The sequence below is a fragment of the Toxorhynchites rutilus genome, chromosome 2 (genome assembly GCF_029784135.1).
Source record: "Toxorhynchites rutilus septentrionalis strain SRP chromosome 2, ASM2978413v1, whole genome shotgun sequence".
Taxonomy (NCBI): Eukaryota; Metazoa; Arthropoda; class Insecta; order Diptera; family Culicidae; genus Toxorhynchites; species Toxorhynchites rutilus.
In genome coordinates this window covers 301,391,415-301,415,074 of record NC_073745.1, presented here as the reverse complement: position 1 = coordinate 301,415,074, position 23,660 = coordinate 301,391,415, and the positions used below count along the sequence as shown (strand labels likewise).

At 39.5% G+C, this 23,660-nt stretch overlaps 3 protein-coding genes across 5 annotated transcripts in view; 1 reads left to right on the top strand and 2 right to left on the bottom strand.

Moving 5' to 3' along the window:
* Positions 1-17,952, bottom strand: part of LOC129769881 (DNA polymerase theta) — a 33,729-nt gene extending 15,777 nt beyond the window's left edge. Inside the window, exons 1-4 of the mRNA XM_055772390.1 lie at positions 17,330-17,952; positions 16,405-17,277; positions 10,348-11,412; positions 9,548-10,286 (exon numbers count right to left, since the gene is read on the bottom strand). Of these exons, the coding sequence (XP_055628365.1) occupies positions 9,548-10,286; positions 10,348-11,412; positions 16,405-17,277; positions 17,330-17,857 (3,205 nt within the window). The 5' untranslated portion in view covers positions 17,858-17,952. The remainder of the gene's footprint in view (positions 1-9,547; positions 10,287-10,347; positions 11,413-16,404; positions 17,278-17,329) is intronic.
* The window catches only part of LOC129767021 (uncharacterized), a 478,091-nt gene that overhangs the window by 37,883 nt on the left and 416,548 nt on the right, over positions 1-23,660 (bottom strand).
* LOC129769882 (vinculin) overlaps positions 21,287-23,660 on the top strand; it is a 52,206-nt gene continuing 49,832 nt past the window's right edge. Inside the window, exon 1 of one of the 3 annotated variants that reach the window (XM_055772391.1) lies at positions 21,287-21,572. The gene's annotated coding sequence lies outside the window, so the exon portion shown is untranslated. Of the gene's footprint in view, positions 21,573-21,643; positions 21,804-23,660 lie in introns of those variants that run through there. The other 2 variants (XM_055772393.1, XM_055772392.1) reach the window with 2 other exon arrangements.

The following is a 23,660-nucleotide window of genomic DNA, read 5'->3' as shown; positions in this document are numbered from 1 at the left end:
TTCCCAGTGGAACTCAACGTAGTATGTGTAATATATGCTATAATCCCGTCTGCTGCATAGGCTCCAATTTTCGAATTTTGACGTAGGACTACGTCTTTCATTCCTATACCGGGGTGTAAAATCAAAGTTTCGAAAACGAAAGCGTTACGCCGGAGACCAAGATTTTGTGCGTTAATAGCTTCTAAACAACTGAACGAAATGGTATGATAAACACTTCATTCGAAAGATAAAATGTCTACGCGTTATATACTTGTTACGTTTTGATCCAAAAACTTGTTTCAATAGTCTTAAAATTGCTTTCAAAACGGGCTATTCAAATCACCAATCGGTATATAAGCGAGCGCCGTTCGGAAATCCACTCAGTTATAATTGAACAGCGATTGGATCATGTTGTCGCTGTTGTGGTGAAGCTCTTCGTTTATCATGAAAGCGCGGATGAACGGTGTCACCAAGATCCTGTTTGTGCACCTTAGGCCATCAGGAGAAGAGTGATGCCACAAACGGTTCCCCGGGAAGAGATCGGAGCAGCCGCCACACACACACACACACACGCGCGGAACTTTTCGTTTGGATGCCATTGCCATCGAGAAAATTCCGGAAAGATTCAATCGTTGCTGAAAAATAGTCTCCAGTTCTCCTGGGAATTGAAAAATACATTCATGCGAAAGAGTTTATTTTAATGTTTTCTAACGATATAACACAGCGACCAAATATTTTTCAATCAAGTGCTATTAACAGGTGGTTATCGAGTTAGCATTAACCACTGGTGGGCTTCGAGTATCGAGGAAAATCTGGAAAGAACTAATCGTTGCTGAAAAATACTCTACGTTCCCCTGGGAATTGAAAAATACATTGATGCGAAAGAGTTTATTCTAATGTTTTCTAACCATATGACACTGCAACCAAATACATTTGGTTTTGTTATTTTTCAATCAATCGCAATTAACAGGAAAGCTTCTGAAAATTATTCTTCCCCATCAGTAGAAAATTTTCGTATCCAATATTGTATGCGCGCAACGGAGAATGTTTCGCATCGCGAAAATCATATAATTTTCAATCGATTATTGCTTAGACGCCGAAAGTTTCAAACTCAGAGAGTTCATTCCCCTCTAGTTTGCCTTCCAAATTGCCATCGTAAACCACATCTTCTCTCGATTAAATCACGCACAAAAATCATACTTAAGCGATATTCTGATGGTGAGGACATCGACAAGACAACATCGTTACTGAACGAGTTGAACGAGCTGGACGAGCTGGATGGTGAGGGATCAAGGGATTCATTACCTGGCCTGACCTAACCTGAAACGCATTCAGTTTGTTTAGGACTGTGAAAGCCAGAAGGACAGAAAAGCCGATCCATCAGAAAGAGAAGAGAAGACGACCGAGAGAATACCAGCATCGAAAATTGGTTCCGCTTGAGCAGCGTTGCCAATGTTCCAGTTTAAACTGGATTCTTCCAGTCTTTTTTCCTCGATCCAATTAAACAGTTGAATCCTGCAATCTTCCAGTTTTTTCAAATATATTCATTATGCATAAACATTCTCCCTCACCCTTCCTATTCCTTGGCCAATTTTGTGTTTTGACATTTTTCGTGCTACAATGTCTTTGAGTTTATATAAGTAATATGGTTCCCGGAATAAATCGCCACAGAAAACGACTGCAACAGAAACCACCGCTTATAAAATGTGTAGTAGGCTATAAATATTGTGGCGCGGTATTGTATTTCAAAACAAGAATTAACCGGGCAAACGTATCGCCCCAGGCAAACGTAACGCCCCGGGCAGACGTATACCGTCCGACGCTCGCTAGAGCTCGGTCGGACATTGCTAAAGGATCGTATCCTATGTTTCAAACTAACCGGGCAATCAGTGGATCCCAGGTTTGCGTGCGAGACACCGCCGCTTCCGACGGCGGGTCGGCGGTGGACTCGGATTGCGTCATCTTGGCGGCATGGGCCGCCTCGATTCCTTATCCTCGCCAAATGGGGACTTCGTCCCCATTACATTGTCCTCAGAATAAATTTCGAAAAACGAGAACAAGAGAATAAATTTATAATAGAAATGTGAGGCACATGATGTTTTTCCCGCGCCAAATATTTCTAGCCTACTACACTTTTTCTAAGCGGTTGTTTCTGTTGCAGTTGTTTACTGTGGCGATTTATTCCGGTCACCAAGTAATATATGTTCTAGGTCCTCCAAAACATTCTGAAGTTCAGGCCAATTGATCCACAATGTCCATAACAAAATAAAAAAATACCCAAAATTCATAGAGCCTGCGTGCTATGCTGGCTTTGAGTTTATATAACGTCTTAGCATCAGACGTGATAGGTCCTCCAAATAATTCTGAAGCTCAGAAGATCATAGTGTCAATGTGCTCCATATTTTAAATTGGAAATATGGAATATGGAAACCTTCTTCCCTCCGTTTACATCCGTTTACATCAATCGACCATTTGACGAAATGAAAATCCGAAAATCTCATGTGTTACAACATTCGGGAAAGATTATATTTAGGTATCCTTGAAGTGAAAACCTGTACAATTAATTTTGATCGGCTATACTAATAATTATATAATAATTATTTATCGAATCTTTTCCTATCTTTTTCTACTTCTCGAAAATTAATCATCCCGGTGTTATTCATATCGTATACACTTTATAGAACAAACGCCGTCACGGAGGAGAGTTATTAATAGGAAACCTGGAAAGATAACCAGAGGAACTCTATAACTAATCGAACCGGCGATATATCGAACTCTAATCTGGAAGGGGAGATTTATCTTTTGGAAACCTGAGAGTCCGAGAGAACTCCTCTAGACACCTGAAGATATTATGCATCGCGCGTACGTTTTATAGGAATCTCATCGGGACGGAGGAGAGTTATTTTTTGATAACCTGAGAAGGTAACCGAGAGCTCCTCTAAATCCAATATTCTCGGCGATATTCAATCGCAACGGCGGAGAGTTATCTTTCTCTAGGTAGCCACGAATAGCAACTTACAACCATTCTCCTTATGGGCTTTGGGATGTTCTTTTACGGACTTGCTATAGAGATATAGAGATCCGTCATTCGCGGGAGATTTTTTTTTATTTCATATTCTTCGTGAATGCGAAAAAAATAGCTACGAAGATGGTCAAAAAATACTACAGAAATGTCAAAATTCGAGAAGGAAAAGAACAGAAAATTCAGGTTAGGTTTGATGCAGTGATCTATAACCAGAAACCGTGTACGTCAATTAATCTCATTGTCGAGCAAAAAATACGAGATTTTTTAAGTTTTATCCAAATAAATATATTTTTTATAGGTTTTAGAAGAAAAGATCCTCAAATATTGTTTCACAGTAATGTTCGAGTGGTGGAAAACGTTTTTTTGATCTACTCGTATGGTTAATTCATGGTTTATTTCGCTATTTCATGATCTACTATACGCTTTGAATGGAATACTATTTCTCGGACATTGGAATAAGTATAAAAAATGATTTTAGATAAATCAAAGCCGAACTTCTTAAAGCAAAACGATTTCACGGGATCCAGTTTTCTTCCAGTTTTTTTAAGAGCAATCTTTCAGTTTTTTGAAAAATATTATTGACAACCCTGCGCTTGAGACATCGGAGCAACCGCCACACATACACATACACGCGCGCAACTCTTTACGTTTGCTGGTTATCGAGAAAAATCCGGAAAGAAGTGAACGTTGCTGCAAAATAATCTGTCAGTTCCCCTTGGCATTGAAAATAACATGCAAGCGGAAGAGTTTATTTAAATGTTTTCTAACCATATAACACTGCGACCAAATACATTTGGTTCTGTGATTTTTCAATCAAGTGCAATTAGCAGGAAAGCTTCTAAAGATTATTCTTCCCCATCAGTAGGATATTTTCATATCCAATATTGGATGCATAAAACCTTGTACCTTCAACGTAACGCTCTCGTTTTCGAAGTCCCCCAAATATTCATTTATTCATTCATTCAGAATGGATTCAGATTCCAACTTCAAACAAATGATCACTAAATCACCGATAGTCCTACGTCACCATTGTGGTTATACCATAGATATAACCCACTTACTGTTTTTTAATCGGACATTACTAATACGCTGAATACTAACACTAGCTTAAGGATGAGCTCATCTGAGAGAATATTCAATAAACTCCCTCTCACGGATTACGACCGGCTAAACGACAAGACGTTTTTATTCTTTGTCACGGATAACACATGGTGCTGTAGCAAAACCGCCGTTTGAGATAGTTTCGGAAATACGTACACCCAGGTTTTTTTACGCGGTTTTTTTACGCGGTTTTTTTACGAGGTTTTTTTTACGCGGATTTTCGAATTAACGCGGTTTTTTTTTACGCGGATTTTCCAATTAACGCGGTTTTTTTTACGCGGATTTTCCAATTAACGCGGTCACCGCGTAAAAAAAAACTGAGCAATATCAAATATGTCCCTCATGCTTCCTGAGACCATATGACGGAACTTAGTGCTATTGACGGATATTAGTGCCGCACCTATGTGCCAGGTTCGATGCATCTGTAGCGAACACAGATTCAATTTGCCCGCGTTGTTCACCACCGCCTATGCCAGTTTCGATGGGAACGACCACGTCAAGTCGGAGGACAGATTTTGCAACGCAAATGCCTGACAGAACAGAAAGAATTAGACCAGAAGCAGTTAGAGTTGGAACAGAGGCAATTAGCGCTGCAGAGAAAGCCTTTTCAGGAGAAATACAAGCTGGGTCGCTAGCTGATGAATCTGCAAGTGCAAGAAGAAGTATCTCGAGATAGCATAAAGCTTGTGCAAGAATGGGTTGATGAGCACACCACTGCGAAGCAGAAATCCTCCGTACGACCTTCGTGTGCAACGAAGTTTCATCCAACCCCACATAACGGCTGGGGGAAGAAAGATTCATGTACATGTATTTAAGTCCGCTCGTCGAGAGCCACACACAATGAAATTCATGCATAGCATCAATCCCATTTAGGAATGAAATAAGCGCGATTTTTGCGCGTAAACCTGAGCAACATCACTTCTCTCTCTCAGTTCATATCTCTCCCTTTCAGCTCCCTCAGAGCGTATGCCGCACCCCATCACGATTCTCAAGAGGATTTTTATATGACCTTTTTTTTCTTTACGGGGAGTTTCCAATTAACGCGGATTTTCCAATTAACACGGTTTTTTTTACGCGGATTTTCCAATTAACGCGGTTTTTTTTACGCGGATTTTCCAATTAACGCGGTTTTTTTTTACGCGGATTTTCCAATTAACGCGATTTTTTTTACGAGGTACGTATCCCCCGCGTAAAAAAAACCTGGGTGTACTCGAAAAGTGATCACCTTGTTGATTTTGGTGAATTGTGATAAGTGAGATGACGAGAGGAAAGCTTAAATCCTCGGATTTGCCAATCTCGGGTCAAAGCACTGCTGCCACCAACGCTACCTTCGCTGCCGCCATTGCAAACGGCGGGCAGCATCCACGCGTATTGGATAAAATTCAAGCAAGCCTTCGAGTACTGGATGAAGGGCGCCGGACATGAAAGATGCGAAAACGATGTAAAAATAACAATTTTACTATCGATCATCGCTTCCGAAGAGATGGATATATTCAACATTTTGCCGCTCCCCCGGACAATAAGGACGATTTCGATGAGGTTATGGGTGCTTTCGATGACTATTGCGGACAAAAGAAAAAAGTGCTCTTCGAACGATTTATGTTCACCCATCGTCGGCAACTTGAGGGTGAGAAATTCGACCGTTTTCTACGGGAAATCCCAACGCTTGTGAAGACTTGCGAGACAGTTTATTGTAGGACTAAATTGTCTTTGTTTTACACGATCGCTCGTTTGCGGACAAACTGATGGCGAAGGATGCCAAGGAATTACCTTTGGGGAAGGCCATTGAAGCCAGCAAAATCGAGGAACAACGGAGAGATCAAGCGAAGGTCATGAGCCACGAGAAACCAGGAACTCCGGGACGTGTAGATCTGCTCTGCAGAAAGGGGGGTCTCACGGGGAAAAGGATGAGTAAAACAGAAACGAATTTCAAAACCGGCCGAAAGTTAACAGCTCACAAAAGTGTAAAGATGGGCAAACCGTTCATGAACTGTTCAAAATGACTAGTTCGTCAAAAAGAGTGAACTAACGGTCGTTCATTTTTAACTGGGCAACAGTTCATATTAACTGCTTATCCAGTTCAGAACGAACTGTGTACGAAGACCGCTGGCTGAACTGTGTATACAGTTCAGTTCAGAACGAACTGTGTGCGGTGAATGATGAACTGTGTATACAGTTCAGAATCAGTTCAGAACGAACTTTGTACGATGACCGCTGGCGGAACTGTGTATACAGTTCAGAACCAACTGACTGCTGGTTGAACTGTACATACAGTTCAGAACGAACTGTGTATGGTGATCGGTGTATAAGAGGAAGGCGAGCGAACGAGTGATAGATTAATGCTGCTGCAAGGTAAAAAGTCCTCAAATTAACGAATGGAAACAAACGATAGTCCCATGAAATAACAAAAAAATGGTGTCGGTATTGTCGTTTTCATAATAAAACGCAATATTCCAGGATACGGTGGTTCTTAAATTGGATTGTTCGATTATTTATCAAATGAAGTTTTAATTTTATATTTTTAAGTCGAGGGTAAATATTTCAGTAAGATATGCGAATCTATCTCACCAAAATATACAGTTAAAAGCGGAACGATTCAAACAGTCTTTTTGAACAGCATATAAAAATTTGTGTCGCTGATATGAATTGTTTTTATATTATATCATATTGTGCTCGATAATTTCGAGAAAGTTGTTTGCGTCTTGGTACAGTTTAGCTATAGCAGTTATTGAAAAACATCATAAGAAAAGCAGCGCAACGCTAGTTTTTGCTGAAAAGAATGAATCACGGCTCAAACTAAATCAAAATTTCATAATCATAGTATGATTTTCTATTTTGCTAATATATTTTTAACAAAATTTGGACATATAATTATTTGCTAACAAAAAGCATTTTATGAATAAACAGTCCTACATAACATCTCACACTTTTCTATACTAGCTTTGGCATATACCTCTAATGTACGAAAGAGTGAGTGAACTGCTCAAAAGAACTAGTTCACTTAAGTGAACGGTTGGTCACTGAACGGTTCATTAAAGTGTACCGTTTTGCCCATCTCTACAAAAGAGTACTAACCAGAATACTAATACTAATAATAATAAAAAATTCACCAAGCTCAATGCTAAAGTGAGTGTTTCTAATTGCAGCTATTGTGGTTATAATCATATAAAAGGCCAATGTCCAGCACACGGGAGAACCTGCTCGGCATGCGGCTGGCAGAATCATTTTAGTTTTGCCTGTAGAAACCGTTCTCAGACCAAACATGCTGGAGAGTTGTCACTTTGCTATATGGATGTGTTAGAATCCAACATTGGATCTCCCTGGCGTGAGGTTATCAAGATCGGCAATATGGATGTGTCCTTCAATCTCGACACAGGCGCGGACGTCAATGTGCTTCCGGCACGAGTTCTTTCGAAGATTGGAGTGACTGAACTCGAAGATGTTTCTATTGTTTTGCAAGGATTCGGGACGTCGTCGAGAATTCAGCCACTTGGTAGGAAAACACTGGAAGTGTTGTCCCGTGGCGTTAGGCATGATTTGGAATTTGTAATTGTCGATCTAGATGTAAATCCAATACTGAACCTGAAGAGTTGTGTTGATTCGTGATTGATAAATCGTGTTATTGATATTCAGTCGCATAACACTGCAGAAAAATTCATTAAAAAGCATTCAGATGTTTTTTTAGGTATCGGTTTTTTCAAACAGCAGTATCGGTTGAAAATAGATCATCAAGCCACCCCTTCTGCTAAACCCCCTAGTCGAGTTGCGTTCGCTTTACTGGACAAATTTAAACTGGAACCTGGACGTTTATGTGAGAACATAATTATTTCACCTGTTGATGAACCCACGGAATGGATTTCTAATTTGACGATTGTAGAAAAGCCCGATTGTGCTCCCGTGGCCGAGTGGTTAGCGTCAAAACCTAACATGCCGGGGGTTCGGGTTCGATTCCCGTTCTGGTCGGGGGAATTTTTCGTAAAAGAACTTTCCTCCGACTTGCACTGTGGTCACGCGTATTCTAGAGCTTGCCACTCAGAATGCATTCAAGGCGTGTTATTTGGCATAGAAATCTCAACTAAGTACTAGTAAAAATGACGCAAGTAATATTACGTTGAGACGGTGAAGTTCCTCTAGGAACGTTGGTGCCATTTAAGAAGAAGAAGAAGAAAAGCCCGATAGGTCTTTAAGACTTTGTTCGGACCTCCGTGATTTGAATAAGGTTCTTCTGAAAGAACCTTATTTGATTCCAACCATCGATGACTTGAGGATTAAATTAGCTAACAAGCAAATATTTTCGGTACTAGATCCTAAAGATGGGTTTTTCCAGATAAAATTGGACATGAAATCGAGCTTTCTTTGCTCTTTTAACACCCCTTATGGAGTGTATCGCTACAATCGATTCGGTTTGTTGGTTTCTCCTGAAATTTTTCAAAAATTCAATGAGGAAAATTTCGCGGATATTGAAGGTGTTTTTGTCTATATTGACGATCTTCTTATTTTTGCTGATAATATTCAACAACATGATCGTATAATGATGGAAGTAATCATGAGAGCTCTAGAAAGAAACATCAAATTCAAAGCGAAAAAAGCTACAATACCGCGTTAAAAAGGTTTGTTATTTGGGTCATGAAATTTCAGTAAACAGGTTTCGCCCAGATCAAGTTTGTTCGGATGACCTTTAGGAAATTAAGGCACCATCGAGTAAGCTTGAATTGCAAAAAAAAAATACTATGTATGATTAACTACATAAGAACATTTATCCGCAATTTGGCAGAGTTGTCATTGCAGGGACTATTGAAGAAGAATTGTCTTTTTTCTTAGAATAAGACTAGGATTTTCTTGATAAAATTAAACATTTGATAAAAGAATCTCCCTATCGCTTTTTACGCGGGGGAAAACGTGCCACGTAAACAAAAACCGCGTAAATTCCGAAATCTGCGTAAGAAAAACCGCGTAAATTCCGAAATCCGCGTAAATTCTAAAATCCGCGTAAAAATAAACCGGGTAAATTTCAAAATCCGTATAAAAATCTAACAAACAATGAATTATTAATTAAAAATGCAACCCATATTCTAACAATTGATTAACTGATTTTTTTTGTATGCTGCAATCATGATATCTGTATCTTCTTTTATTTCTCAGCTACTATTCAGTGATACAATACAAAGTTATTTCATGAAAAGTCACACTAATGAGCACATTGCATTTGTACGCGGTTGATACGTGTGGCGTAAAAAAAAACGCGTAAATTTTGAAATACGCGTAAAAAACCGCGTAAATTCCGAAATACTCGTAAAAAAACCGCTTAAATTTCGAAATCCGCGTAAAAAAACCACGTAAACTCCGAAATCCGCGTAAAAAAAGACTTCAGTGTATTTATATCTCAAAATCATTTTTTGGCGGGACGAAGTTCAACGGGTCAGCTAGCAAACAATACCTTACCTGCGAATGTAGCTGCGACCTGCTGCAAACTTTGCAGGAGTCCTCTGGTGCAAACGAAATCTTTCGCCACTGCACTCAGTGGCTTCTCGTTTACCAACTCCTGTAGGGCCAACGCCGTGTAGAACCGTTTGTGAATCTGTAGCAGCTGATTATCACCGGTGGCCACATTTCCCCTGAGAGCCTTCACAAGAAAAGCCTCTCGAACGCCCACCAGCTCGGCGACTCGTTTTTCCGCCCCCGAGAGGCGCTCCATGCGGTCAAGATAAGCCATCCAGTCTATGTTCTGCCACTGATAGCTAACCGAGTACGGCGTTACCAGATAGATGGCGTGCAGTTCGGTTTCCAGCACAAAACACTGGCGTGATTTTTGCAGCTCACTGAACAGTAAAAAACCATCCAAAGGAGGCATAGATGCTGCCAAGCAGGCGTTGCCTAACGAGGTAGATATCAGGAATGTTCCGTCTGTTTCCTCACTGCGTTGTAGTCGGATGAATTCGTAGTCCAACAGGAAACGAACGCAGGATGCGATAGGATTCGGTTTGTCGCTTTCCTCTGTTGGCTTGGAGCCTGATGAGGTTCGCTTGACAGCGGTCATGTCTTCCAGTGACTCTAGGTTGAACCTGAAAGGGCATTTCTTCTCACAGCTGTAGAGGGTGCAATTCACGAAAGTTTCCAGATCCACAGTTGTTCTCGCAACACCCGAGGCTATGATCTCCAGAATTGCTCTTTTGAGATGACTCTGAAAAGGGTTAAATGTATCTTAGAATATCAGAGAGTATAATAGGTCGTTTGAATCTCACATGTCCATCTCCCTCCAAACAGGAAGTGATTGGCTTGAGCTCCGATTTTACCAACCCCCAACCAGCTTTCACATTCTGTCCGTCACACATCAGTATTGACTCGCCCAGTATGTCACGTCCCTTTCGACCGGCACGGCCAATCATCTGTCGGTAGGTCAACGGATTCATTGGCGCCCCGCCAAAAAGTGGTGTTCGGATAATTACTCTCCTAGCGGGAAGATTCACTCCGCTACTGAGTGTACTCGTAGCGACGATGATTCGTATCATGCCATTCTTGAAACAACTTTCTATTATGTCCCTTTCATCCGCAGTTAGTCCAGCATGATGATAGACACAACCGAAACGGGCTGTGGTCCCTAGCACTGCATCCAAACCGGTTGGACAATTTTTCAGCAAAGACAAAGCCTCATCGAGTTTCTGTTGGTCCAACTCGGCGCTCAGTCTTTGACCGAGTTCGGTTTCGGATTTTCGAACAGTGTAAATAAATTCTGCCAAATGTTTCGCCAATCTTTCGCACCAGTCCTTCGAGGGACAGAACACAATAACCGAGCATCCTTCCAGAATCGTCTCCAAACAAAGCTGCGCGATGTTGTCCTGATCGTGTTTCGTGGTTTCTCGGAACTGCTCCGTGTCCAGCTGTCGAATCAACTTTTTTTGGTTTGCGTAGATGCATGTGCCCAGCTTCAGCATTTCCTTCAACTCAATCGGTCGGAAATCGGTGCGGAACTGTTCCGCTTGTAGCCACTCCACCAGCAGTTCCATGTTAGGCAAGGTCGCCGACATGGCTACGATTTGGATCTGTTCTGCTAATTTTGCACCCGCGAAGCGTACCTTGGTGAGTAACAGCTCCAGAATGTAACCCCGCGATGGATCCGATATGAGGTGAACTTCGTCCACAACTATCAACCCGATGTCGGCCAGTTTCTGCTGTTCGAGAAGCCGATTGACGATAGAGTTCGCCTTCTCAATGGTGCATACCGCTACGTCTACGCTGTCGAATCCACCGGGTGGTTTGTGGCCACCGAAGAAACCTTCGACGCGTATGCCTGCCGGTGAGAAGATTTCCTGTATGGAGGAATTGGATTGTAAGAATTGACTTCTACGATGGTGGAAGAAGGAATGAAGTGTGACTTATTGTTCAGTTCACTGACATGGCGGAACAAATTAAAGGATGAAGGTAGATGTGAAAACTAAAAATATCTATGAATCGATCATCAGTTTAACACATTGCGGACCGCTCACGAGATTTCTCGTGTTTCGCGTTCCGTCTGTTACGGATGGATCACGAAATAACCAGTGTTTTCTACACTTGAAGGTTAAATCCTTTGTTTACTTGGAATATGGGCCCTTGCCCTCCGGGTGGTTCTTTCCTTGGTTGCTTCTCTCGGGTTTGGAAATCAATTTTGTGCAACATTCGGTTAATTGAAAATCCAATTACACAATTTAATTTATTCTCACTACTATCTCACAATGTCTACAATTTCACAATTTATTTACAACAATTTGGTATAATATAATAATATTTTAAATTTTCAATCTTCTTTCTTGGGTTTCCTTTCAGAACTGCTATCCAACTGTCCCTGTTCTTTCTTCTAATCTCTCTTTTTCAAAGGTTTCAATACCTTTTCAATAGCCCTATATTGTTTCCCTTATCCTTTCCTTTCTTTGTATGGCTTTTAAAAATCTCTTGTATTGGTGAGTACAATCTAAATGTATCGAATTTGGCCCATGCTGCAAAGTTATGTTATATCTGGGGATTGACCTAAGTTTTATTACGAGTTGTATTATTTTGTATCCAACATCCTTGGTTTCTCAAGAATCTAACAAGGCCTACCGATGCCTCGCCTTCGTCTCATCCACATCGAAGGAAACGATCTCATTCGTGGAATCCGAACAAAAGCGTTCAAGTTTGCCCCAAAACGTGCGGTCCTTAATGTGTTAACACATAGAAAATATTCAGCTATTCCATGTCAAACCGATACAGTGGTTCACAGATTTTCGTGAAGAGTGGTAGATTTGTTCTTTATCGCAAAACATTAGACCCGTATTGTTTTTTGTTGTTTTCATGGCTTTGGACAAGAGGGCGCTATATTTTTCATAATTTTTTTGGATAGCTGAGGATTTTTTACATAAAATATCCAAAAATTAGAGATGTGATTTTTTTTCTAAATTATGAAGTTTTAAAGTTTTTAACCGATGGTTAAAAAATCAAAATTATCCCCCTTTTTTTCCAAAAAAGATTTTTTTTTTAAAAATCATAACTTTTGAACCACTAAACCGATTCAGATGATCGACATATATGCCAATGGTCTAGTCTTCTTTAAAAAAATATTACAATTGCGAAAAATCTGAGTTTTCGTTTTTGTATTGGGAGTACAAATAAGTTTCCAACGTTTTTTTTGAAAAGTTCAACGTTTTATTATAAAAAGAAGAATAGTCCCAGATTTTTCAGAGTACTGTCCATCGCTAGCTACACCCTTCTCTCATTTTTCTGGTAGAATACGGATTCCACGCTGAAATAAGGACTGGTCTTTTGAGGCAATCCAGTCATCAACCCATTTTTTTTATATCATAGGAGGAAAATCGCTGCTCAGTCAGGCCATGTGTCATCGACCGAAACAAATGGTAATCGGAGGAAGCGATGTCTGGTGAATACGGCGGGTGGGTAAGATTTCCCATTTGATGTTCTCCAGGTACTTTTTGACACCAATTGCAACATGGGGCCGAGCGTTGTCATGTTGCAGAATCACCCAGTCGTGTTTATCGGCGTATTGTAACCTCTTGTCCTTCGGGGCTCGGCTCAATTTGGTTCGAGTAGCTCATAATAAATGACTCCGAGCTGATCCCACCAGCATAAGCTTGGAACCATGAATATTCGATGTTGATGGCTGGCCGGGCTTGACCTAAGCTTTATTACGCTTAGGGTTGTCGTACCGTATCCACTTTCCGTTACCAGTCACGATTCGGTGCTGGAAACCTTTTCTTTATGGTCGCTGAAGCAGTTGTTCGCAAGTGAAAAGCGCCTTTCAATGTCTCTCAGCTTCAACTTATATGGGACCCAATTGCCATGTTCTTGAACCATTCCCAGTTGTTTTGAACGATGTGAAATTGCTTGTTGTTTTACTTCCAACATTTCTGCAATTTCTTCTTGTCTTTGGCATGGATCTTCATCGAGTAACTTTTCCAATTCCTCATCTTCATGAGGTGCACCGGGGCGCTCCTCATCTTCGAGGTCAAAATTACCATTTTTGAATCGATGAAACCATCGGTTAGTTCCGACAGAGCAGGCTTGCCGTAACTTTCCACAAGAATCCGTTGTATCTCAGCTGCTGTCTTCTTTTGTTTGCAGTATTGCAAATGATTTCCCCCCAAAAACGGCTGGAACGAAATTTTCCATTTTTGGAGTGATGGGAAAAATATTGTTTTGAAAAAACAGTTTTTGAAAAAAAAACTGTTCCTGATTCCTTGTAGAAAACATGATACACTATTAAAAAGAATATTTATTCTGAACGAAAAATATAATATTCGTTCATAATTTTTATTATAGGGGTGTTTTATTTTTTCTAGAATTTTACGCTTTATTTGCTTTATGTACGCCTGTCGTTTCTCTTAATTTTGTTTTAGTTTATAAAGAGCCGAATATCCGGCCTCGAAGTTGGCCGGATATCTGTTATCCGGTATCCGGCCAAACCACTATCTGTTTCATCACTAATCTATAGTTCCGGGTGGTCTTTCATACGAACATGACACTTTGGCTAGGTTATTCAAGACGGCATAGGAAGAAAAAAGAAACACAAATTTCTGCATAACTCGAGAGCTAATCAAGCAAATGGAACCAAAATTGGAATGTGAGGATTTAAGATAACAATAAATGTTTCTCTGGAAGAAGAAGGAGGGTCCCATAGAAATATTGCACATGTTTCAACCAGCCATAATAACAACTAAACATAATTGAAAATTTTCAGAAAACTCTGAAGGAAAATGCGAAAAATTAATTCTCAAATGCTCTACAATTACATCGTGGTAAGCGTTTTTAGTTCATTTGATGTTAATGCTAACGAAATTGATTTTTGTTCGAAAGTGGAAATGGATTTTCAGGTGAAAAACGCATTGCTATATCTTCAACTATATAAACCAGAGATTGGAATGCTCGCCGATTTGAGTGAAAAAACATCCGTTTTCGTCCACAGGGAAAAATAGTTGAGAATATAGGAGCCGAGAGAATATTATACACTCACTTCGATTTTCGCGAGAACCGCAAAGCCGATTTTTATTTTTCGGTGAGTTATGATTGCCGAAAAATGGTTTCGTTTTCAGTGACTTCTTGATGCCGATAATGGGTTTTCATTTCTCCAGTATAACTGAAAACATTGCATGAAAAAATGCGATGACATCGTATTTCATCGTGAAGTGAAGTATTAATTCAAACAGGCTAACGTTGGCAAAGTCAGCTCTGATTTTCCGCTCCATATTTTGAGTAATAAATGAGATACGAAAAAGCATTTTCGTTAAACTTCAGATGGAGAGATTTTCCCACATCTCTTTCTCTCTGAAAAAGAATCTTCGGTGTAAAGGAAGAGACGAAAATTCCAACATTACGCGACTCATCGAAAACTAGATTGATTTACTGAATACTTATCTAGCAGCAGAGCGAGAATTTAAATCTCTGATATTAATAAAAAAAATCGCCAAATGTGTTGGTAAGTGAAAAACTCGAGAAAGGAATTCTCCAATTTGAGCTTTCTTCATTTAATATGTTTTTTGTATCAAACATGTATTTCGTGTAACGGAGAAATCATTTGTAAATAAAGAACGAAAAATGTGTCTGATCATTAATTTTAATTAAGGGGCTTAGAATGCAAGGGGTGTAAGTGACTTGGTCGATTTCTCTTCATCAACTTTTTCTTCAGTTAATAACTCAACTGCAAAAATGTTCCAATTTGAGTTTGCTATAGAATCCGATAGATGAGGCTCTGACCTGTCTTCCGCATTGTCAAATACAGCTGGGAATGTATTTGCAGCTAAAGGTAGGTTTAGAGTTCCCGTGAACGTGAACGCGGACAAACACTTTTTTGTTAATAATTCATCAGTCCATATATAAAACGCGAGGAAAACATCTTGAAACGATAGGAAGAAACATTTTCTAGTTGAAAAACATGTTTAAACACAATTCATATTGATAAATGTGGAATAATTCAATATTTCACACCGATTCTGAATTTCCACCGTGGAATCGAGATGTTGGTGAACTCCCCATAGTTCACCGACTTCGGTGAACGTGAACGTGAAAACAATGGTGAATCTAGACGTCAAAATATTTCCCTGTTCATGTTCACGTTCGAATGTCCCAAGGCATTCTGAAAATTATTTCACCGTGGATATGTTTAGCAATTCTCAAGTTTTCAATGAAAATTTTGATATGGATGCAATTTCATTCAATCGGATCTTTCCGCGGGTTGAAAAACTTCGTTGCTTTGGGTTGATTCGTGAACAACTGTATATTTTATCCGAATTACTTTATTGAAGGTCGATGTTTATTTACTTCACGTTTACTGGCGAACTTTTAATATGAACGTGAACGTGAACAAAATCATTCTATTCACCACGATTTTTTTTAGTTGTTTGTTCGCAATGTAGTTCACCGTGAAATGATCGTACTATTCCACCACCTGTTCAAGTTCACGTTCACGGGAACTCTAAACCAGGCTTAAGTTATGACCAAAAGACAGAGTCGATGTAGAGGAATCGATAAAATCACTTACACCCCTTTCATTCTAAGCCCCTCAATTATAATGAGTTTTGGTAAAAGAACTAGAAAATTTATTATAAAAGGAAATTGTAAAGGGTCACTTAGAAAATCAATTAATGGATAGTTCTGCGATGGAATCCATGAACGTTCGCTTAGTAAGAAAACGTGGATGTTTGAAAGTATTGATAACAAAAAATCCATTTATGGCGGCACGAAGTTTGCCGGCTCAGTTAGTAATTTATATCATGAAATTAATATCAATTGTGTTAATCAGGCGACAATGGAAACGAGCAAACAATCACACTTACCTGAAGATAGTACATTTTCTCCCTGGCAACGGCCACAAATGGCAAAATCACTATCGCTTTTCGCTTGCGCTCGACGACGGTTTTCGCTGCCAGAAACTCACTCACGATAGTCTTTCCACCGGAAGTGGGTGCACTGTAAACTAGGTTCGCACATTCCAAGATCACCTTGGCGTTCGCTAGACAATCCGACTGCCACTGAAACAACTCGGTGATACCCTTTTTGGCGTATGCTTTCACAATCGCGTCCGGTAGTCCCCAATTGGCAACCAAGCGAAGATTTTTCGAGCCGCATAAGGTCATCGATTCATTTGATGTCGATCGCACTCTGGTTTGCTGACTTGCGTTAAGTTTTGGGATGTTGGAACTGTTCAATGTTACCGAGAGTGCCACCTGATTGTCATTCTTCAGCGATTCGAAGACTGTGCGTTTCGAGCGCTCGATTTCCTGCGTCAGAAATTCTTCCAGTTGCCGCTGTTCTGTCTTCGCATCTGCCACTGGTATTTGGGTAAAGGTCACATTCTCCACCGGCAGCGGGTTCTCTTCGCCATCCGAACCGGTGTCTTCGACTCGCAATGTTTCATGTAATTCGGAAAACTCGAGTAAATCCTCGCTGGAAATCAGTTGGCTCAACGAGTGACGAGTCGCCTCCGCTCTTTGTTTGGGCTGCATAGGTTCATCTAGCGTGAAAACACTTTGTTCGAATAAATTTTCCAACTTGTTCGAGCAACGAGTTGAAGCTAGTAGACTCTGGCTGCGTGGCACTAAATCCATGGAGAAATCGCTGCCGTTTGCAAGGATATGCTCAAACTCATCACTGGTCCGAGAGATCTTCGCATCAGGTGGTCTGTTCTCCTTTATTTGTTCCTGCGAAACCTAGAAGGACCATTTAAGTAACATTTCAATCGATTGTAGCGAACGCACTCACCGAAGGCATGTCGAAGCTTAGATCAGACTCTAGAAGTTTTAATATGTTCACCTGGGTCGCTTCCTTTTCCTTATCCCGCCCGCTTCCCGACACACAATCGAATCGGATATCGCTCCGGAAAAGTTCCGAGCATCCATTCTCTAGCAAATTGATCTGCTCTCGGCTTTCGCTACGACACTTCGTCAGCGGCTGCCGCCGTTGTGGCTGATCTTTCGCCTCGAGTATAGATTCCGATTTGTTTCGTCGGATGCCTTTGCGAGACCGCGACTGGGTTCCGATGGTTTTGAGCCTTTCACGAACACTTCGCTGGCGAGTTTCATTACCGCCACCCGCCCGAGTCGAGTTGGTGGGCGACTCGTCGATCACTTCCATCTGGTGTTCGTTGCTACCGTGCTGCTTCTTCTGCACCAGATTGGAGCGAGTTGTTCGGCGGGAACATGCTGATGAAATAGGAGTTTTCGCAGCCTGGTGATCGAGCGTTTCTAACGTGTCGTCACCGAGGGAGAAAGACTGCGAAAATCCGGACATTGATGAGCAAATCGGTTTGTGTGTACTGCATGGATTTATAAGGCACCGTTGAACATAACGGTCGATGGAGTAACGTTGTTGAAGGCTGCTTGTTTTGCTTATCGGTCTCTGTTGATTTCTCTGTTTCGTTTTTATCGCGCCTTGAGCTGGGATCCCTTCGGGAATGTCGCTTAAGTTATCTACACGGTAAAAAATTAAGTTCAATCTTTACAAAAAAATACAAAATTATTTATTTTAGTATGAGGTAACTTAAAACTTAAATATTGAAAATTTTTGGTTATGCGCATTTTTATACCATTGCACAATGGTCCAGGAGATGTATTTAAATGGAAATTTGCAATTAGAGCTCGACAAAGTTCATCATAGTTCAACAATGTTGTAGTCCCAGTTATTTGAAACATCTTTGCCCAACAAAGCTTTTTTCTATCTCTTAAAATAACCGATATAGTGCATTTTTTCTAAGTTACGTTAGGGTCACCATGAAAAAACTGTTTTTTGCTCTTACTTTTATATGTCAAATTCTATATACAAACTGTCTTCAGAAGACTTTTAGAACTTACTAATACAAATATTTTGCGATGCAGGACTTGTCAATACCTCAACTTCGCTCAAAGTTATTGTTATTGTTTCCCAAAAAACACGCTCTTTTCATTTGTTTGTCATTCTTTCTGGGGCAAACATGAAAAATGGTTGTTGACGGAACTTGAAAGAACAAATTTCACTCAAAACTATGTTATTTTTTTGTGTTAGAGTAAATTGAAATTGAAATCATGAGTTTTTGGATAAAAAAAACATCATTAACATTAACATCATTGAGTAGGATTAAGATATTGAACAGTTCTGCATCGCAAAATGTTGGTATTGATAAGCTCTAAAAGTCGTACGAAGACAGTTTAGATGTAAAATTTTAAATATAAAAGTTAAATAAAAAAAACCTTTTTTCATGGTTAGTCTAATGCAACTTAGATAGAATGCGCAAGAAACAACTTTGTGCGAGATATTTGTTCTTTAGACAAATACTCTCTTCAACAAAGTTGTTACATATGATAGAGCACCTATTTTTATGTTATCAAAAATGGGGTGACCAAAATTGTCGATGAAATAAAAAATCGAACTTTCTTATCTTTATAGATAGAGATAAATATAGTTCAACAATATTGTAGTACTTTAAACAACTTTTTTTTTGTATTTTAAACAACTTTGTAGAACAAAGCATTTTTCTATCTTTCAATATAATCGATTTAGCGCGTTGCATTAGGGCGACCATGAAAAAACGGATTTTTTTGCTTTAACTTTTATATTTCAAATTCTACATCAAAACTGTCTTTGTACGACTTTTCGAGCTTATCAATACCAACATTTTGCGATGCAGAACGTGTCAATATCATAATCCTTGTTAAAGTTATTGATGTTTTTTAACTCAAAAATTCATGATTTCAATTTTAATTTACTCAAACACAAAAAATAACATAGTGTTGAAAATCACACATCATGTAGAGTGAAATATGCTCCTTCAAATGCCGTCAATAAACTTTGCCCCAGAAAGAATGACAAACAATTGATGAGAGCGTATTTTTTGGGAAGAAATATCAATAACTTTGAGTAAAGTTAAGATATTGACAAGTTCTGCATCGCAAAATATTTGTATTAGTAAGCTCTAAAAGTTTCCCGAAGACAGTTTATATGTAGAATTTTAAATATAAAAGTTAGAGCAAAAAAACAGTTTTTTCTCATGGTGACCCTAATGTAACTTATAAAAAAGGCGCTATATCGGTTATTCCAAGAAATCGAAAAATACTTTGTTCGACAAAGATGATTGAAGTAACTTGGACTACAACATTGTCGAACTATGTTTACCTCTATCTATAAAGATAGGAAAGTTAGATTCTTTATTTCATCGACAATTTTGGTCACCCTATTTTTGATAACATTCAGAGCCAGTATCATTAAACCGGAAATCAAAACAAGATTATGTTCTTTTTCTGCTCGTCTGTTATTGTCATCCATTGCCCGTCACCAATAACAATAATTTTGTGTTATAGATTTCACTCTAAATTGGTTGACGTTGAATTTTATGCTTTGTTTTTCACTAACACGCAATGATCTTCAATTTCAGCGCTACGAATATCATGACCAAAATGAAGATGCAAATGAAAAAGGAACTTCATGGCAAGCTGATGTTGCTGTTCATTCCACTGGTGTTCATTGATATTGTTGTTTCATATTTATCGACTCTCGCTTGAGCATTAGGTTATCAATACAAGGCAGGCTGAAATTCGCCATATTTGAATGTTGTGAACGTGAATATTTTCGGCACTGGTCAGGTTGAATGAAGATTTGTATTTATTCGTTACATCAAAAAGAATAACCATTCGCTAGAATTGAACTGACTAGAATTTAATTGAAGAACGAGGATGGAAAAGTACGTGACCTTCAAAAAAGGTTAAGGGTTACTGCGAGAGATTACTTTGACAAAACGAAATGAAAGTACGGAGTGATTTCAAAAAAGTTGGGTAAACTCCGCTACAACGTAAAATTGGATAATGGAAGGATTTGGAAGGAACTACGAGAAGTCGGTTCTAATCTACCGAGTAACCAATTCGTTGCTGCTGCGCCTATGTTAGGGGAACTATGTTGGGTGCACTCAGTTGTTCCTGAACAAGTTCCAGCCGTTTCTGGCTCTACGTTGAATGAATCAACGTTACTATAATCTCAACATACGACAATGCCTCATGTGTTGGTTAAGGAAGAGTTGTCTACCTTTAGTTAGATTACTGTCACATATAAAATGTACCCATCTGAACTAACTAACTTTAGCAGTTCTAGATTTTTCCCCGTGTAACAAAAGAATATATAGCGTAGAACATGTACAATCCAGTCTGAAAATCAGTGAATGACTCACTGGAAAAGAAAAAAACCAAATTAACCACCTTCTAGGACATCAACCAAGCACGTCCCATCGACATGTGGCCCTTCTCTAGCGCCGATTCCAAAAAGAGATTTTTCTTGATCGACTGAGTTTTGCACTGGAATGTCGAGGAGTTAACATGAGGTCACACTGATAGTGCCAAGTGCATGGCCGGAATACGACACAGAACAACATCCCTTCTGATGTCTTTTAAGAGTTGATGTATAGCGCCATGTGAGCATATTAACGGTACATTGGAGATATAGCTACGCAGTTTGAGGATCAAGTTTATATTGATTCCAGTACATAGGTTTGGAACATTATGGGTCATACTCCCCACTCTGATGACTGAGCTAGTAATGATTCCAGTACATAGGCTTGCAGCATCCCTACATCGATCACATTTCCTGAGGGTCACTGGCGACCGATGTCTCCCAGCCTTCCACTTTTTTTGACGTCTCAGGTTTTGACAAACCAAATGCAGAGCAAAATGTTTTTCCCAGCTTCAGTCTGTATCGTTCGTTCGTTTAGTTTGGTTGTGTATCGAGAATTCGTCTTCCGCCGAATCGGAGTCCCACGCGAGCGAGAGTTGAAGCGCTAGAAGAAGCGGAGGAAAAACTCACGAAACAGAAAAGAGAGCAGCGCTTTCTTAACTGCGTTTCTTGCGCGCTCGAGACAGAGACGGAGAGTGCATGTGCTTGGGTAGTGTGTGTATTTTGCGCTCTGCTTATGTTCCTTCCTTAAACCAGTCAGCTAGTAGCAGCCAGTCAGACGGGGAGGAGTGCAGATAAAAACAACCCGTAAAAGGTAAAAAAAGTGAATAATTTGCCCGATTGTCACACAAAAGTCGCCACCGTTTCTGTGTTCACACGGTTATCATCTTTGGGATTGAATCGTGTGTATGTGTGTTCAGTGCGAGATTCGCATCGGTGTGACTGCGAGCAGAAATCTCGAAATTCAAATAAGTAAATTCGCACAAGAAATTGCACTCGGAGGTGAAAAATTATTTTTTCAAGTGTGTCGTTGTCATTCTAGAAGGTAGAAACTTTTCTGTGATTAAGATTTACTGTTAGGCGGACGATTTTGTTTTAAGAAGTGAAGTGAGCAGGGAATTTGGAGGCATAAAGGTCGATTATCACTCAACGGGATGCAATTCCTGTGACAACGTTCACATATACCAGCTCCTTCGCGGAACGGTCAACAAATATTAACGTTAATAGATGTGAGAAACAATATTTGTCGGTGTGTGCCGTTACGTGAGAATCGACTTTGAGAAGTTAAAGAAGATTATTCGCAAGAAGTGATGTCAGCGGTGAAGACTGATGCGAAGAAAGCAAGAAAGCGCGAGAACAATGGCATTGAAGTGTGCAAAACGTGGTCATATATTGACTTTGAATGTAATTTCTGGGAAGAGCAATGCCATTTCTGTGTGAAAACGATAATTTTCGGTCGTGTGGCGTTTTGAAGTGTGCATCATGGGAAAACATACTAAACAGCGAAGTCAACTTATCTGTACATATACTTCACGGAACTCTGAATAACATAATATCAAATTCTTTGCCGAAGAAATTTAACCAGCAAATATACTATTTGGTTCCACGATCAAATATGAAATTTAAAGAATAGAAAACAAAAAGCACACAAAAATCGTCAAAATCATAAAAAAAAAACAAAAAATATGACGTATAGTTTAAGCTCAAAAGCAATAACTCTTATCGCATGTGCATCTCAATGAAGATGTGGAAAATTCTTCGAACAAAATTTGCATCCTATTTGCCAATTTCTTCCAGAAAATATATAATGCATTTCCGAAGAAAATCGCTATCGGGACAACTTTTCATTTTCACCGGAATATCAAAATTACCTGCCTAAACCTAATTTCATTCATAACAAAAAAATGTAAGGGGCTGTATCTAGGACACGACCGCATATTTTCGACGTAGAACTACGCAATTATATCATGCAATCCATTTGTTTACAAATAAATTTGATGAACGTCTTTTTATGTTTGCCTAGAACTACCAAAATATTTGAAGAAAAAATATTTTACATTTCCCTCTGAAATTATCGCACATCTCATGTTTTCGTATTTCTCGAACCACGAAAGTTCATTCACCTCTAGTCTCTGAAATGACGATTTTCCCAGGCTTCTCAGTTTAAAAGTACGTTTTAGGGAAACATTCCGGTCTGCATAACGACAAGCGAGTACAAAAGTACTCAACATCAAAAATTCCCCGACTTGCATGTATTTGCAAAGCGGATTCCCCCAGGCACATTAGTTTTGAAGTCCGAGTTAGGGAAACACAGCTCAGTGGGAAAAAATACCCCCGACTTGCATGTTTTGACGAAACAGATTCCCCCAGGCACATTGATTTTGAAGTCCATGTTAGGGGATCACAGCTCGGTGGGAACAAAAATACCCCGACTTGCATGTATATTTGCAAAGCGGATTTCCGCAGGTACATCGATATGAAGTCTGTGTTGGAGAAACCGTAAATCGAGCCAAACAAAACTTGGCAGTTAGGGCTTTTAGATAACGCTTGACATTTTACAGTTATTCAATTGATCATCTCATGAAAAATAACATTTTATTAATTGTGATAGACGAGTAGAAATATTTCCTATCAATTGATCTTTCTTTCCGATCTGTTAAAAAATGTTCGAGTTATAAGCATTCGAAATACGGGTAGGGTTAGCACACAAATCGGCAGAACAAATGTATGGAAAAAAAGGAAGTTCTTCCATTTTTCATGAATTTAAACCGTTTAGGGATCAGTGAATTGTAATGTATAGCATATCAAACAAATCTTAGAGAATTTCCGATTCGATTGGTATGCAAGTCATGAGAAATCGTTCACAGTGATAATAGTTATTAACGTTAACATTATTTCATGA